The 18,695-nt window shown below is 40.9% G+C and overlaps 1 protein-coding gene across 6 annotated transcripts in view; it reads right to left on the bottom strand.

The window, feature by feature from the left end:
- Window positions 1-5,017: 5,017 nt before the first annotated feature.
- synj1 (synaptojanin 1) overlaps window positions 5,018-18,695 on the bottom strand; it is a 114,431-nt gene continuing 100,753 nt past the window's right edge. For 5 of the 6 annotated variants that reach the window (XM_078232818.1, XM_078232820.1, XM_078232822.1 and 2 more), the window contains 2 exons: window positions 16,525-16,754; window positions 5,018-8,770 (listed from right to left, as the gene is read on the bottom strand). In XM_078232818.1, the coding sequence (XP_078088944.1) occupies window positions 7,904-8,770; window positions 16,525-16,754 (1,097 nt within the window). In that variant the 3' untranslated portion in view covers window positions 5,018-7,903. Of the gene's footprint in view, window positions 8,771-13,358; window positions 13,380-16,524; window positions 16,755-18,695 lie in introns of all 6 variants that reach the window. The other variant, XM_078232824.1, reaches the window with a different exon arrangement.

The following is an 18,695-nucleotide window of genomic DNA, read 5'->3' as shown; positions in this document are numbered from 1 at the left end:
ACTAATCAAACCAGTTACATTTTGCTCCAAACAGCAAAGGTCCCAGCCCTGACCCCTGAAGAACGTCACTTGTCATAGCCCTCCATTTAGAAATGCACCCTTCTACTGCTACCCTCTGTCTTCTATGACTGAGCCAGTTCTGTATCCATCTTGCCAGCTCGCCTCTGATCCCGTGCGACTTCACCTTCTGCACCAGTCTGCCATGAGGGACCTTGTCAAAGGATTTACTGAAATCCATGTAGACAATATCCATTACCCTACCCTCATCAATCATCTTCGTCACTTCCTCGAAAAACCTGATCAAGTTAGTGAGGCACAACCTTCCCTTCACAAAACCATGTTGCCTCTCACTAGTACGTCCACTTATTTCCAAGTGGGATTAAATCCTGTCTCGAAGAATCCTCTCCAATAATTTCCCTACCACTGTCGCAAGGCTCACCGGCCTGTAATTTCCTGGATTATCCTTGCTACCCTTCTTAAACAAAGGAACAACAATGGCTATTCTCCAATCCTCTAGGACCTCCCCTGTAGCCAGTGTGTACACAAAGATTCATCTCAAGGCCCCAGCAATTTCCTCCCTTGCCTCTCTCAGTATTCTGGGGTATATCCCATTAGACCCTGGGGACTTGTCCACCTTAATGTTTCTCAAGACCCCCAATATCTCCTCATTTTTGATCTCAGCATGACTCAAACTATCTGCACACCTTTCCCCAGACTCATCATCCACCAAGTCCTTCTCTTTGTTGAATACTGACACAAAGTAGTCATTTAATACCTCACCCATTTCCTCTGGCTTCATGCATAGATTCCCTCCCCTGTCCTTGAGTGGGCCAACCCTTCTCGCTCTTTATATCTGTATTAAAAGCCTTGGGGCTTTCCTTAATCCTGCTGGCCAATAACTTTTCGTGACCCCTTTTAGCCCTCCTTACCCCTTGCTCAAGTTTCTTTCTTACAAAGAACAAAGAACAGTACAGCACAGGAAACAGGCCCTTTGGCCCTCCAAGCCTGTGCCGCTCGTATTCTTATTACCTTGTATTCCACTCTTGCAACGTGTTCTCAGCCTCCTAGCCTTAACAAATGCTTTGTTTTTCTCTTTGACTTGGCTCACAATATCTCTTGTTATCTAAGGTTCCCAAAACTTGCCATACTTATCCCTCATCCTTACAGGAATGTGCCAGTCCTGAATTCTCCCTTTCCAATCAACTCTGGCCAGCTCCTCCCTCATGTCTTTGTAGTTACCATTATTTAATTGTAATATCATTACATCTGATTCCAGCTTCTCCCTCTCAAACTGCAGGGTAAGTTCTATCATATTTTGGTCCCTGCTCCCTAAGGGTTCCTTCATCTTAAGTTCCCTGATCAAGTCTGCCTCATTACACATCACCAAATCCAGAATTGCCTATTCCCTAGTAGGCTCTGTCGCAAGCTGCTCCAAAAAACCATCTCTTAGACATTCCACAAATTCCTTTTCTTGGGATCCGCTACCTACCTGATTTTCCCAGTCCACCTGCATATTGAAGTCCCCCATGATTATTGTAATATTGCCTTTTTTATATGCCTTTTCTATCTCCTGATTTATTTTCTGCCTCACATCCTAACTACAGCCAGAGGGCCTGTATATATCTCATATCAGGGTCTATTTACTTTCTGATCCTATATCACTTCTTGCTATCGATTTAACTTCATTCCCTACTGACAATGCATCCCCAACCCCTTTGCCCATCTGCCTGTCCTACCAATAGGACACATCTCCTTGGATATTTAGATCCCAGCCCTTGCAGCCACATCTCTGTGATGCCCACAACATCATACCGGCCAATTTCAATGCACCATTTAGGTACAACACCCTCAGTCCTGCATTGACCATCCCTCCCTTCTCATACTTGTCACCTTTTTTTGCTCTGCCTGAAGTTAGATTCCTGCCACCTTCTATACTCTCTGTTCTATTACATGGTCTGGAAACTTTACTAACCTCTCCTGAGCCCTCGGCTCCTTTAACTAATTGAAAGTCCTCATCATTTACCTGCACTTCCACCCTCTCCTTTAACTTTGATTTTCTAATTCTCCATACAACTGAACCCTCCCCCCACTATTTAGTTTAAAGCCCTATCTACAGCCCTAGTTTTACGATTCGCCAGGATTTTTTAAAATTCATTCATGAGACATGGGCGTTGCTGGTTGGCCAGCATTTATTGCCCATCCCTAGTTGCCCTTGGAGGGCAATTGAGAGTCAACCACATTGCTGTGGCTCTGGAGTCACATAAAGGCCAGACCGGGTAAGGATGGCAGATTTTAGTGAATCAGATGAGTGTTTCCAACAATTGACAATGGTTTCACGGTCATCAGTAGATTCTTAATTCCAGATATTTTTTTTATTGAATTCAGATTCCACCATCTGCCGTGGTAAGATTCGAACTCAGGTCCCCAGAACATTAGATTATCAATCCAGAAACTCGACTAATGTTAATACCACATGGCCATCGCCTCCCCTGCAGGGTGGAGGGTGGAGGCAGAAAGGATGTCTTTCCTTGTGGGAGAAACTAGAACTAAGATACACAAGTTTAAAAAAAACAGTATCCCATTTAAGATGGAGATGAGAATTTTCTTTCAGAGGTTCATTAGTCTGTGAAATTCTTTTCCCAGAGCAGTGGAGGTATGGTTATTGAATATGTTTTATACTGAGTTATACAGGTTCTTGACCAATAAAGTAGTCAAAGGATGCGAGGAGTGGACTGGAAAATATAGACCACAATCAGTTCAGCAATGATCTTACTAAATGGTGTAGCAGGCTCCAAGGGTCGAATGGTTTACTCCTGCTTTTAATTCAGATGTTCATAAGTAGGTTGGGCCTATAATCATTGGGTGTTAGAAGAGTAAGAGGTGACCTTATTGAAACAATCTTATAAGATTATGAGGGGGCTCAGCAGGGTATATGCTGAGAGAACTTTTTCTCTTGTGGGGGAATCTAGAACTAGGGGCCACCATTTAAAAATGAAGGGGTTCCCATTAAAGACGGAGTTGGAGGAAGTTCTTCTCTCAGAGAATTGTTAGTCTTTGAAATTCTCTGTCCGAGAGTAGCAAAGGCTGAGTTATTGAATTAACCAATTTTCTGGTCAACATGGGAATCAAGGGTTACGGAAAAGGTTGTAGGGGTGGGGGTTGTAGACAGGAAAGTGGAATTTTGGCCACAATCAAATCAGCCATGATCTTAGTGAATGGCAGAGCAGGCTCTGTGGACGGAGTGCACTACTCTTGCTTCTATTTCCCATGACCTTATCTTACTTTCTAATTCTGCGTAAAGGTAAATGCAATATCTGCTGGACCTGTCTCCCACAAAAAGAGACAAGTTTGTCCACTGTAACGCAACCTATTCAATGTCTCCATATTCCCTGATGTAGTAAAGGGACAGATTTCTTCTGGGTGCTCCGGTTTCCTGCCACAGTCTGAAAGACGTGGTTAGGTGCATTGGCTATGCTTAAATTCTCCCTCAGTGTACCCAAACAGGCGCTGGAGCGTGGCGACTAGGGGATTTTCACAGTCACTTCATTGCAGTGTTAGTGTAAGTCTACTTGTGACAAATAAATAAACTTTACTTTAGATTTTTAAAGAATCCCTTTGCAAAAAGAATCAAGTGGGGATCAAGTGCAGCCTTTACAATCTTGATCATTGGGTTAACCTGCAGGATATGGCAGTGGGTGTCAAGTGAAACATTGTGGATTCGGAAGAATCAAACAAGGGATTGCTGTACTGTTTGGAAGATAAGCTATGAAGGCATTCATTCCAATTTGTTTCATATCAGCTCTGATAAGTGTTAATTATTGCTTGGATACAATCATTTGGAACTGTGCTCTGGGGTAGTGAAATATATTTTACCCCTTAGCCTCCTTTAATAACACAATTATGATGCAGGTTGAGCTGTTGCAGGTACTACATGTATCTAAACAGTATGTTTCAGAATGGCAGGTATTCAATGGAAAGGGTTTGTTCACGTTTCACATCCAGAACCCAAGTTATGACAAAGTCCTTGCAACAGTTCTTCCTCCTCGTTGCAGAAGAGGGGTTTTCAGTTTACACTGGTCTGGGTTCCAACCTCGAGTACAAGTCCATTTCATGGTTGATACATCTTTTTGACAAAGCCCTCCGCCTTAAATAATCAGTTCACGACAAAGTATGGTATAGTATCCGACATCTCAAACTTTAAAAAAAAGTTTATACCTTCTGAACATATTTATTGCTCCATCCTAGTTGACTTGAGGAAATGATGGGCTTTGTGAATAATTGTTGCTACAACTAAGTGACTCACAACTGTGACTTTCTGTCCAGCGGAAGTTCTAGTAAGGAGCAGTGCTGAGAGCGCGGGTCACGACCGTTTCCTGACCTTGCGTTTGCTGCCAATACACGCCAGCACAATTTTTTGCGAGGTTGTTTCCTAATTGCACCCCATACCCCTGCAGAACATTGTCTAATTAAGGATGGCAGGCGGTTTTCAGGAGTGTGCAGCTTCAGAAGGATGGCAGCCCCACTGGCAGAAGGGGGTGTTGTTCCTGTAGAAAGAAACAAGGGCTCCAGATTGAAGCGATCTTATATTTTATTGCATAAACTAGCCACATCTGCCACTTGAGCGGAATTCTTTCCGCAAGATGGCCTTTGACCGCAGCCGAGACCCGTGGCTCACTGATTCATGCAGCTTCAGTTTTGGGGGAATTGGGGAGAGCGTGGAAGGTTTTGTGAACCGACTGCATACAGTACACCCAATCTGCCCACAATTCAGCCACTGCAGCCCAAAAGCCGACACTTCTCCCATCCTAGCTTCCTTTCAATTCTGCATTCAAGCCAACTCCTTGGGACTGAGAAACTTCCAGCCAGAGTCTCTATATCTAATTCACGACGGATCACAAGCTACATGACTGCAACTTCTCAACCTGTTTTGTGGCTCACTCAACCACAGCAAGGTTCTGTTTAGATGCTTTGCTGTCCTTAAAGAGAAAAAAAAACTAGCATGCTATGAAAATACATTTGTAGGACACAGCTATGTTTATTGAATTAAGATACAACTCAGACATCACAGGATATGTACAATTTATTATGCAAACATTAGTCTCAATACTGTAGTCTTCAGGAAAAGATTAAGACATGTTGCCAACTGAATATAATATACCAAGCTTAATTTGTAAGATTATAGATACACATTGATAAACATTTTAAAGATCAGGAGGCCTATAAAAACCATAAACAGCCAAGTTACCACAGTGACACATTGCAGTTAGAACTTTGTGTACATTGTTTGAGGTGTTGCAAATTACATATTTGTTGTAGTCCATTGTAAGCCACAGAAGTCAGCGGAAAGCTCAGCAGTTACAAGCTGGAAATTTGCACACCAGCAACACACTGAACATTTTAAAATTGGATATTAAAATGAAGAGTTACACTTATACATATAAATGGTGTGTAAGTGTATTAGATGAAATGTGATGGGAAGGGAATTTTTAAAGTGATTTCCCATTGCACCACAGGCAAAAAGAGCAGCAGCAAAAGCATTACAATAATGCCTTTTTTTGGATATCAGTAGTGAGAATTTAGCCAATGCGCTAACCACAGCAAGGCTGCAAGATGTTGTATTAATGTTTCACCATATTTGGTCACATTTGCCATCCGATAAAGGACCAATCCATTTTCATATATTTATGCAGTTCAGGAATATTTAGCTGGCTCAATAAAAGGACTGTAACAGTTTTGAAATGGACCAAAAAAATTACCTACCTGTTTTCTGGTCCACATTTTTCAATAGAATGCTTGTGGCAATTTGACATTTTTTACTTACTGCAACCGAACGTAAAGATGTGCGTTGTGACAGACAGTTCAATGCATTAATACACACAAGGGCTTACAATGTGATTAACATTGTGTCAAACCAAAAGAATGTAGTACAGTATTTAAAAAAATCATGTCTGGGCTTTGGTAATATTTGGAGGGCAATTTGGAACATTTACTGTTTCTACTCAAAACAGATTCTGGTCTCTTATTTGGTAGCCTTGTTCCACTGTTTGCTAGTATGACCTTGGTTTATATAGACATGCATACTTTATGAAATAGATATTTCTATCAATCAAACTTTGCCCTAATCATGAGTCACCAGTAGATATGAATACATTATATAAATGACAATATATATTGTATATAAAATAAAATTTGTAGTTATGACATTCAGTGAGCGGCGCTAAGTGTGCTTGTCAACATGAAGGATGCTGGTGCAGGGAATGGAACATTTGTGATAACTAGTTAGAGTTAGTAAATTAGAGGCAATATTACACAATAGGCTTCCCTTTCCAAGCCAGGGAAAAGTGGTGGGTAACAGTGGGCAAGCTATCATTTTCTTGAATGAAAGATTAAGTTTTAGGAAGAGATGTAATTAACTTTAGGTGAGAATAAACCTTGATGCTGGAGATGGACAAAGTTAATTAAGTGGTTAATAAGTGAAAACGAATGTAATGTGTATTTAAATTATAGCATTGATTGATTGGCAGTTCGCATCCTATTAACCAGATCCATCAGCCACGAATAATATTCAATTATTAATCAGCAATTTTCATGAAAGAGTTGTTCTGGGCAGGGGTAGAATGCAGGGCCTTGTCCTTGTGCTCATTAAGACAGGGGACATCAATGCGTAGAAATAAAATATCATGTTTCAGGGATGCAATGTCAGGATCAAGTCCTCCCACCCTCCAAGTGAGGGCAGCACAGTTTAGGTGCTCCCTCTATTCTGCTCCCAAATATGTGTCATGTGCCTTGGTCAACTGAGGAAAAACCCACCATTATTTGCACAACTCTTCTCTCAGCCATTCCCCAGCAAAGATGCTAATTTAATACCTATCATCACTATGCCTTCTAGGAATTGGGTAGACATTACCCAAATGTAGTTCTATAAAGACACTTAGTCACAAAGTGAATACACATCCATTCCATCAATGGAACTCGGGCCACAGTCCTCAAAGGATATTGCACTATCACACTTGATGCATTCCATAGTGGTCATTAAACTTACTGGGCCTGACAGCAACAAATACAACCCAGTTTGCTTCAATAGTGCTGTTGTATGTCCACAACCACTGAAATGAAACTTTGATTTCATTGGAAGTGTGAATGACTACAGCTTGGTGATGACCAAACAATTATATAATCATCAGTTGAGTCGTTTCATTCTCACGGAACAGCATGGGTAATATCTGTCTGTCTATTAATAGAAAACCAGCTCCAAACTCTAAAAGGGGCAGGACGTGTCAAGGTAAACAAACATAGGAACGAACAAAAAACAAAACGTACTTCACAAACTGGATGACTACATGCACTGTTAAGTTTTACCAAAAGAATACAGAATTGAATAATCTGAACTGGCTCCTGTTACAAAGGACGAAAATCAGGTAAATGCTCCGAGAACACTTAGACTATCACCAAGTTTAACACGGTTAGTTAAATTGCAACTTAAAGCAAGTCAGATTTGTACCAAGATATTTTGGACGGGTCAACAGTGTTGCTTTAGCCAATGTAGTTTCACATTTTCCATAAAAACAGGTTATGTAATGTAATCCGTATCATCACAGCTTTTTCTTGGACATCATTTTAACTGCATCTTGCAAGAGCTCAATTCTCAAGTGTCCATTGATTGGTTGATATCAATCCAGGAAATTGAAGATTTTGAATCTGCACCCTCAATAAAATACTGTAAATAATTTGCTGACCATACAAAATCATTACCAATGTTTAACACCAATGCTGAACTTCTTGTACAAGAGATGCCAAGTATATGACATTTTAAAGACAACATATTGCACATGTAAAGCCCGACAGATAATTCAAATTACAAGCATTTCTTTAAATTAGACTTCACACCTTGTTGGAACACATCTCATCTTTCTGTGAAGTTCTGTTTTGAAAGAGAAGCAGGTGCCTCGGAGTTGAACGGCAGGATTGGGATGACGGCATTTGATCTCAAAGGTACAGGAGGTGGCGCTCTTCGAGTTGGTGCATTCACTGATGCACCAGTTGCTGCGTTGCTTGTATTCCAGTCATTACCAAACCCAAAATCTGTACTTGGAAATAGTTTGTGTGTGTTCTGCAATGACAGATTGCTGACAGTGTCATTCCAAGGGCCCTGGTTGTCAATTTGTTTTGCACCTGTTGACAGAGTTCCTTTTAGACCAAAATCATTATCCTCAAAGGTCACCCACCCACTGGTTTGCATTTTGTCATTTGGAGCAGGTTTACTTTGAAAGATATTGCTGCCTATAAACGGATTTGATGAAAAGGCAGCTTCGCCAATTCCAGCTCCAGTAGTGTGTGAGTTAGTGGAAAAGACAGGATTACTGCTGCTTGTCTGCACAGAGAGTTGTGATGCAGCAGCAGGCCTTTGAGCATCGGTCCTAAAAGGATTGTAACCAGTTTTTCGAGTGAAAGGGTTTGTGTTGGAGACATTGCCATCAGACAGGAAATTCAAAGGACTAGGAGAGACTTGGAAGGTCTCCTGTGATTTACTTCGGGGAGGAATGGGAGGTACAATTGGCATGCAATTAGTTTGTGCTGATACGAAGGGCTGGATGGATTGTTGCTGGCAGAAAGTAGGAGATGCACAGGCATATGCTGGCTGCAACTTAGTGCTTCCACTTGATAACTGGGTCTTTGTCCAAGGGTCAGCAAGCTGGCCAAGTGAAAGATCAGCAAAAGGGTCAATGTTAGGTGCTCCTCCACTGTTAAATCCATTAATACTGGCTTTTAGCTGGAAGAAAAACACAAAAACAAAATGTTACACGAGAAAAAATAAATCATATCCGGAACTACTTGTTCCAGCTCTCTCGCCTCTCCTATTAAATGTTGCAGTCCCTTCTGTCCAGCAATTTACCACAATAAGCTTCTCATAGCCATCTTCACTTTTTCTTCTTCAGTCTCTGCACTGAGCAAGTTTTCCTTTCACAGAATCCATAGAACCCATACTGTCATCTTTCTTCTGCTCTCGCATCCAGCCATGATTTCTCCAAAACCTCTACACCCCCATAAAAATTCGCAGACCTGTATTCACAGCCACCCATTCAACCTCGCAACCTCAAGTGATCCCTCCACAGATCAGGCAATCTTATCACTTGAACCTCGTCCTCCTAATCCACTGCTTGTGTGTCAGAACCCAGAAGGAAGTCTGCCCCCAGATCACTTGCACTGCACTTTGGCCCTCCATTCATCAAAACATTTCTGAAGCTACAATCACACCCTGATCTCCACCTCTGAGCCCTTATCTTTATTAAAGCTATAAGTTGCATGAACCTGGTTACAGTCCCCATTTCCACTCCCATACAAGTCCTTGAAAAAGGACTTGAATGTCTAAACTAGCTGTCCACTAGAAATGTTTGTCAAATCTGGCTGCAGCAGAAAGTACTATTATTCTGCTCTCCTCTCATTATTATCATCATCCTGATTAACCCCCAGCTTCTCTTTGTGTGAGAAATAGGACTTCTTAAATCCCTATTCCCATGCCCTCACCAGTCTCAAATTCCAGCAAGTCTGAGGCAGCTTTGGATTTCTTTTGGCACTAAGATTGAGACCATTCATTTAGCTGCCTGTGCCACACTTCAGTCCCTTCTCCAATCCCTCTAAAATTCCCCTCTATTGTATTATCTTTCTGCATTTCCTGCCATCTGCAATCTCCTCTTGTCCACGAGACCTGCCTCTTGTTCACTCGATCCTGTTCTCACCAAACTGCCTTACCTCACCCCACATTAGCTAATATTGTTAACTGTTCCCTTTCCTCTGGTACTGCCCCCTCCTTTTCAAACTGATGTCATCACCATTCTCCCAACCATGACCCATAGGACTCTAAAATCGGCCCTGCAGGTGGAGGAGGTGGTTAACAAGGCGTATGGTGTGCTGGCCTTTATCAATTGAGGGATTGAGTTTAGGAGTCCGGGAATAATGACGCAGCTATATAAGACCCTCATCAGACCCCACTTGGAGTACTGTGCTCAGTTCTGGTCGCCTCATTACAGGAAGGATGTGGAAAAGATTGAAAGGGTGCAGAGGCGATTTACAAGGATGTTGCCTGGATTGAGTGGCATGCCTTATGAGGATAGGCTGAGGGAGCTCGGTCTTTTCTCCTTGGAGAGACGTAGGGCGAGAGGAGACCTAATAGAGGTATATAAGATGTTGAGAGGCACAGACCGGGTGGACTCTCAGAGGCTTTTTCTCAGGGTGGAAATGGCTGCTACGAGAGGACACAGGTTTAAGGTGTTGGGGGGTAAGTACAGGGGAAATGTTAGGGGGAAGTTTTTCACACAGAGGGTGGTGGGCGAGTGGAATTGGCTGCCGTCAGTGGTGGTGGAGGCGAACTCAATAGGGTCTTTTAAGAGACTCCTGGATGAGTATATGGGACTTAATAGGATGGAGGGTTATAGGTAGGCCTAAAAGGTAGGGATATGTTCGGCACAACTTGTGGGGCCGAAGGGCCTGTTTTGTGCTGTAGTTTTTCTATGTTTCTATCTTCCATGGAAGCTACAGCCACATCTCCAACCTCACTTCTACTGTCAAGTCCTTGAGAATCCCTACAGTGCAGAAGAGGCCATTTGGCCCATCAAATCTGCACTGACTCTCTGACAAGGCCCTCTTCCCCCACCATATCCCTGTAACTCCACATATTTTCCATGGCTAATCCATCCAACCTACACATCTTGGGACACTAAGGGCCAATTTAGCATGACCAATCCACCCAATCCAGTCCCCATCTTTCCTGGAACTCCAGGTTCAAATCCCTCAATTAGGTTTTCTGCTGCTGCATTGAAATGACTCTTACCAAAGTTACAAATTATATCCTATGTGGCTGTACTGAACTACCCTGATTCTTTGTGACCTGTTTGTAGCCTTTGGAATTATTGCTGTCCAGATGAGTGGGACTGCCCACAACTGGTTCCTTTTCTAACTATCCAGTTGCAGCCAGAGAACAACCTGCAATTTCTTCCCATCTGGCTGGGGCACCATTACTTTCAGAGCTCCTCATGGATCTACTGCTTGGCACCCTTTATTTCTCAACCACATACTGCCCATTGGTAATGTAATCGAAAAATACATCAGGTTCTCATGTACACTGCTGACACCCAACTCTGCCTCCTTCTGCACTGCAGGGATTCTACCTCATCATCACCTCTTTCAACTCCTATACTGCCTCAGATTTGTCATCTTCCAACATCCAGCATTGAATCAGCGCAAAGTTCTTCCAACAGAACATTTAGAACACTAAATCAAACTCTTCAGTCCATGCAACAAACTCCATTCACTTACCACTGACACCATCCTTCTTTCTGGCCATTTCATTGCCAGAAACTTGTAATTTTGATGTCCTATTTAACCCTGAGCTTGGCTTCCGATCCCTTCCAAAGCCCTCTTCATCACCAAGACCATCTACTTTTATACAAGTCTCAGCTCCTCAGCTGCTGAAACAATCGCTGCTTTTGTTATCTCAAGCCTATTTTAATGCTGTCCTGGCTAGCCTCCCATTTTGCGCTCTCCATAAAACTAAGCTCATCCCAAACTCTATTGCCTGTATTCTAACTTACATCTAATTCCATTTATCCATCAGATCTGTACTCACTAACCTATGCTGATTGGCTTTGGCAAAGCCTCGAATTACAAATTCTCATCATTATTTCTATATTCCTCCATGGCCTCACCTTCCCCATTTTCAGCCCTCCAAGAGTTCTGTGCTCCTCCAACACTGGGTTCCTTTATATTTCTGATTTCAAATGATACACCACTGGTGGCCATGCATTCACCTAGCTAGGCCTCAAGTTCCGGAATTCATGGGAACATGGTGAACCTGTTTAACTTTTCCTTATAGGATAAATCCTTCATCCCAGGATTGAGTGGAGTGAATCCTTTTCAATGCTTCTTTAACCAAGTTTTTGACCACCTGTCTGAATGTCTCCATAATTGGTTCAGTGTCAGGTTTTGTAGGATTCTGCTCCAATGCTGCACATTGAGACATTTTACTTCATAAAGCCTGCTAAATAAATGTAAGCTGTTGTTAGTAAGTTAAGTAATGAGAGAAGTCGAAATCTAAACTCTTCTTCATCCACGTGGTCATTTATATTTGTGGAGTTCAAGTACGTTAATGGTCAGCTTCAGTCTCATTTATCTCATTTGAAATAAAAAGTGGCGACACTACCTTTCCAGCTAATACGCTCCATCTTAATAATGCCAAATAATGCTGAAATTAAGTACCATAACTGTGCAGTACCCCAAAACCAACTGCAGAGTAAACTGAATTATGCAGTTTCGATCAGATTGGAAACCTTTAGCATACATAGGAAGCCTATATTTTGGCAGCCTGGGAGAGGACTGAAACCTTGGTCCAAGAAGTGGAAAAGCAAAAGGACAGATTTCAAAGCACAGAAAGATTCTGTCTACCAAGCATTTCAAGATTCTGAGGAAAACTTATAGCAATATCTTACAGGAAACAAAACTATGGAACAAGATGACTATTCCAGCAGTGATTGAAAAGGTGTTGTATAGAAGATACTCAGTTACAAAATGTTCATTGGTTTGTAGTATTGCAAGTTGGATATCAGATTTGTCCCTATTGATCAGTAGAGAATAACATTAACAAAACTAATATCCCAACTTTTCACTTGTCAAGATATTAGTGGATAGGAGTTCCAGGCAAATGTGGTATGATTGGGAAGCAACATACAATTTGAAAAAGAAAAACCTTAAATGTTTAGTCCACTTTGTGTTGTTGCAATGAGTGTTGAATTGTAATTAAAGAGATACATTTATTTACACTCACTCACTTACACACACCAAGAAAGAAAGAAATTGTATTATAATCTCAAGATCATTTTGGAAATAGATATTCTTTGGTGAGCATTGCAGCTTTATAATCTCAAAGTTGTAGACATAAAAAATTTAGGAGGGGAAAGAGCAGCATTATTATTGCTGTTCCATTGAAACAATAGCTGATTGATTGCTACCACATCCAGAAAGCCAAACCCATGTGGGAATTGTTAACCAGAGATAAATTTCAACCAAGCTCCAACGAAAACCTGAGTAGCAATACACCACTTTTCGTCCCCCTGGAAAAATGTTAATGAATCTTTTTTTAAAAAACAGTTGTGTAAAAACTGAATACAATGAGCTTTATCACTACGTGGAACATAAATGATGAATAAAATAAAATGTAAAAGGCTGTGGTAATTATTTTGCAAAATGAAGAAAAGTGCATTTCACAGGACTGGCAAAATTGCTGATGTATGAGACTTTGCAAGATCATACATCAAAACAGTGAAATAAAATAGAACCATATAGAAAATTGTAAATTAATTCAATACCTTTCACCCTGATGGTTGTTCCTGCTTGTGAGAAAGAGACAGTAAACATCAGAAAGAGGAAAGCAATAAATAGAAGGTTATTAGCTACTGGACAGCAACTTCTCCAAGACAAGCTTTCTTCTTTAATTCAATTGTTCCAAACTGAATATTTACAACATAGGCCAAATGGATCTTTATTAAAGGTCACAATGTTAGACAGGTAAATGCAGTGTGATTCTTTTTGATAGGAGAAATAAGGAGGCCATCTACTTTTTGGAAGAGTTTAAATGAGATAGAAACACAAATGGGTTTAGGGGTACAGATTCACAAATCTGTAAATGTAGCAACATAGGCTAACAAAGCCAAAAATTAAGGGGTACAATAGATTAGATGTAGAGACCTAGGGGCCATCAGTATAAGTTAATCACCAGTAAATATAACAAGGATACATTTCTTTAATCAGATTGGAATTAGCCACCACATGGAAGGGTTGAGATGAATAGCATAAATGCATTTAAGGCAAAGTTTGTAAAGCACATGAAGGAGAAAGGAGGAGGATATGTTGTTAGGGCGACATTAAGTTTAAGGTGGGAGGAGGTTTTTGTGGAACACAGAAACATTGGGCCATTTTTATCATAAATGATGCAATAATCTCAGTATTAACCGCTCAGTGGCAAAAAATTCCATGATGGTGATTACCAAGTATGCCACTGATTTTCTTCCCTTTTTCTATGATGAGGTGCGTCATCTCAAAGCCACCTTAAGCCTAAAGAGACTTTTAACTCCCTTTCAATAATTAAGTCACTCATTGGTCATTAGATGAGCATGTTTAAAATTTACTAAATTCCCATGTATGATAAATCCAAAAAATATAAATCTGTGTTTCAATGTTACCATGGATATTTCCCCCATTATTTTCTCTGCTATTTTATTTTTCCAGTTTTCACTTCCCTGAAGGTATTAGCTTCTTGCCAAAGTTGTTTTTCAATGTGCCAGCCTCTCTACTGCGTCATGCTCAAATGGCTATTTTCCAAGCATGACCTGCAACAGTGTGCATCAAAATAAAACATTATTTCTGAGGGTTGTTCTCAAACAGCCCAGTTCTGATCTCACTTGACGTCTACACATGCACATTTCCAGCAAACCCCGTTGAAAAGCAACCAGGAGTTGGAACTTTAACCAATTTTTCCTTCCTAAACTAAGTTTTATAGGTGCAAATTGTACTGCTATTATTGTTGCTCTATTCCAGATCTACTAATTCAGGAACAAATAAAGGATCAAATTTCAGAGCTAACTACTCCTTATTGTTCAGTTACTCATTGTACAAAATTGCTAAATCATTGAGGAATTCCATGATTGACTGCCAAATGGGTTGACTGCCAAATGAGTTACATCAACAGTAGTACATGTACTAATACCTATAATTTAATAGGTAGCAATTAGCTAATCCCAGTTGAGACTAATCAGTTGACATCTTAACCAAAAGGTACAAGACACAGGAGGAAAGGAACACCCAATGCTCTTTAACAAAGCTGGACTAATAAAAAGAAAGTTTAGGAGCAGGTTAGCTGACCTGCTTATTAGGGAAAAGGAAAATGGCACTAGAAATGCAAGGATCATAAAGATGAAAGAAACCAAATGAGAATATGAAAGAAGGTTTTACACTGATAGACAATTTTACATTTCTGTATTTAATATTAAATACAACAATTCCAGACTGTGATCTCCTCCTCCATTTTGTTTCCAAATTCTTTGCAGAATTCAATTTTAGTCTAATTTCTCTCTTAATTTTGTTTTTGGAGATTAGCTGTGCATTGTTCTATCATTCAGACACACTTCTATTTCTTCACTTGTCCCATTACCACTCTGGTCCTGAACCAACTCTTGCGTCATTTAATCTCCTCCATCTTTAAACCCATCATAGACCTTCCTTTCCATTCTTTATCGACCCTCCCCTCTTTCACATGCTTAAAACCTATCACGTTTCTAACTTTTTGTCATTTTGACACAAGGCCATCCCTTAACTGTTTCTCTCTGCAAATGCTGCCCGACCCACTGGACATTTCCAGCATTTTTTTTCTTTTTATTTCAGTTTTACATATTCAAGTTCTCTTGTGCCATGTGGAAGACTGTCATATTATAACCACAAAATGAAGCCTTCAATCACATATAACTGATTCATGTTAGAGTGCTAACTTTAGAACAGGTTTACTGCAGACATCTTAAAAGATACTAAAATACCGATGAAAAACAGATAAAAGCAAAGATAACAGAATAATAAAAACATTTCTGATCAACCTGAAAGGTTACAGCCAAGAACTTACAGGTCTGCCATGCTGTGGGGCTGACTGAGTAGCTCCAATGTTGACCACTATGTACAAGAATGCGGCAAGCATGGTTAAAACTGCCGCAAGGTACTTACTTCTCCATTCCCAAGGTGCCCCTCCCACCATCAGTTTAACTCTCAGATTTTGGGAGCAATTAGCAATGCTTGCACGAGTCTCATATTGAATTTTATATCTGATGACTTAATTAGGCATCCAATAGGAGTTGTGCACAGTGCTGGAAACAAGCATAGTTGAGGCCCAAGAGAATATGTACTTCTAATTTTTGTGGTGAATTCCTTAGGGGCCAATCCTCACAAGAAAACCCTGGACATCCCCTAACCATCCCACCCTGCTTTCTGCTGGTGGCTCCTCACTATCCTGCTCCAGCCTATTAACCAGAATATGGTACTTATTGCCCAATTTGAGGTCTCCAACATTCAGCAGGTAGGTGAGTGATGCCGAGGTATTAAAATGGACATGTCTTACATCAGCTTTGTCAAGCTTGCTTGCTGCTCATCCTGTTCCCCCCACCATGGACCAAACAAACACATGTACAATACAAATGGGGGAGAAACAGAGGGAAAGATGTCTCAGGCTGGCCTTCATGTTTGAATATTGGAGTACATGGTAAGGAAGCTGTTCTGCTTACTAAAATAATTCACAGTAAATCATAGAACAATTAGTTCACTGGCTATTCAGTTTTGTGTTATACTAAATTACTTGGAAGCCAGATCATATTCTATAAGATGGCACGAAAGAAAATGCAGAAATATTCTATGCAAAAAGGACTTTCAGTTATACATCATTACATCTACAGAAAAGTAATGGTATTTAATAGACACCACTGTGTTACTATTTACCTGCTCTGCAGTAACAGGTTCTGTTGGCAGGTTCTGGGCGGATTTGCTGCGGGGGGGAGCCTGCGGTGCTAGATGCTCCAAGCCAAGAGTAGGGGGCGGTGTCTGAGAAATAGGTTTCAAACCAGCTGGTTTAAGAGGCTCCTGTAGCTTCTGGGAACTAATTGGGGGAGGTTGCAGTGGAAGAGGAGCAGCAACTTTGGGCTTCAGTGGTTCCGGCAAGAGCATTGGTCCTAATCGACAGACAGAAAAGTGGTTATGCCACATTAATTAATATTTTAGAAGGATATTAAATTTCCTTTGCATCTCAGTAAGTTTCTGAACTATGGGGCAGATTTCATGCAGCCATCACAGTGGGAAAAATGGCGGCTAGGCCTACTTAATCATGGGAAAGGCCTTGATTCAGTGTCCCAATGCTGGCAAAACCTCCCCCAAGTAGGAGGGCAGAAGGGGCGCACATGGGATTCCTGGCTGCTAGCAGTGGAGTGTTAATTAAGCTCATTAATGAACCCATTACTCGAGCCCACCACAATTAATGGTGGCTTAAGGATCAAATGTTGGCCACACAGCATTCCTACACCCTCAGAAGGCTGCCCAACAAATCGTGTTGTGTTTGCCAGTGGCCTCCTGGGGGATTCTCTCAGTCAGAATGGGTGTTCCATTGATACCACTGGGCCACCCCTACAGAACTGACAGGGGTGCCTCGCTGGTTCTCCGGTGGGCAAAACCCCCATCAGCCCAACAAGATTCTGGCCTACATTTCAATATTTATAAAAGAGTGAAAATTTGATAACTCAAAATGCAGAATTAAAATATCTTAGAAAAGTTATCACATCCCAATCCAATAGATTTGCCTAGATATTTCAAAACTGATGGCAAGTCAGATGTGCAAAAATTAGCAGTTAATACTACATGGTATTTTGAATAAAAACAAAAAGTACTGGAAATACTAAGCAGGTCAGTGAGCGTCAACAGAAACAGAAGTAACATCTCAGATGAATAAGCTCTCACCGGCCTGAAATGTTAACTTTATTTCTCTCTCCATATATGCTACCTGACTTGCTGAGTATTGCCAATGCTGATTTTATTTCTGATTTCCAGCATCTGTCGTATTTTGCTTCTGCAGGATACCTTACTGGTGAGACTGCACCAGTTTATACTATCTGCTGGTAGAGTTAAAGAATGAGTGCAAGGTAACAATAACTCAGTAGTGTGCAGCAGTCACGAGCTATGTACTCAAAATTCACAGAACATTCTGCAGAAAACATTGAAGCGAAAAAAAAATTAGAATTAATACTTCATTGAGTTCTTGCTTTAAGTGCTATAAACATTCAGTATTAAGGATCAGGCTGCAATTTAAGACTGGTGTAAATTCAAGTCCAACTCTGCAATTTGGAACTTGTATTTTGAGTTCAACAAAACTTACTGTCATGGGTAAGGATCAGCTTAATGATTTAAAGTAAAGTTTATTTATTGGTCACAAGTAGACTTGCATTCACACTGCAATGAAGTTACTGTGAAAATCCCCGAGTCGCCACACTCCGGCACCTGTTCGGGTACACAGAGAGAATTTAGCACGGCCAATGCACCAAAACTGCGCATCTTTGGACTGTGGGAGGAAACCCACGCAGACACAGGGGGAATGTGTAAACTCCACACAGTGACCCAAGTCGGGAATCAAACCCGGGTCCCTGGTGCTGTAAGACAGCAGTGCCAACCACTGTGCCACTGTGATTTAAGATATTGATTGATGAATTGTAACTTAATAGATTATACTCAGAGCAAAAGCTGAACTTTAATCATATGCAGTTTCCCTTCAGGTTCAGGTGACGCCAGGAGCCCATGTCTGCCTCAAATTAAAAACTGTGTCCATCCTTCCTGGTGGTGTCAACTATCTGTTGGGGCACAGTCACACATGAGTACTTGGCAAACTATTTTAAAGCATACATAGACTTGGGGTTTGAATAATTACACTAATTTTGAATTACTCCATCCCAGTTCTCAACATGCGTTGTTTCCCTGCTATGTTTTTTTTTGGCAGCAAAAGGAAAAGCCAGTCCAAACTTTTAATATTTCGCACCCAACATATAGAGAGAAACTTTAAAGAAAAATAACAACAAGGATGGTAAACAGTATTGTGATTGTAAAAGGATTTTTTGTTTAAAAAGGCATCA

The sequence above is a fragment of the Mustelus asterias genome, chromosome 17, assembly GCF_964213995.1.
Source record: "Mustelus asterias chromosome 17, sMusAst1.hap1.1, whole genome shotgun sequence".
NCBI lineage: Eukaryota > Metazoa > Chordata > Chondrichthyes > Carcharhiniformes > Triakidae > Mustelus > Mustelus asterias.
The sequence above is the reverse complement of the archived record's forward strand: the minus strand, read 5'-3'. Positions and strand labels throughout refer to the sequence as shown.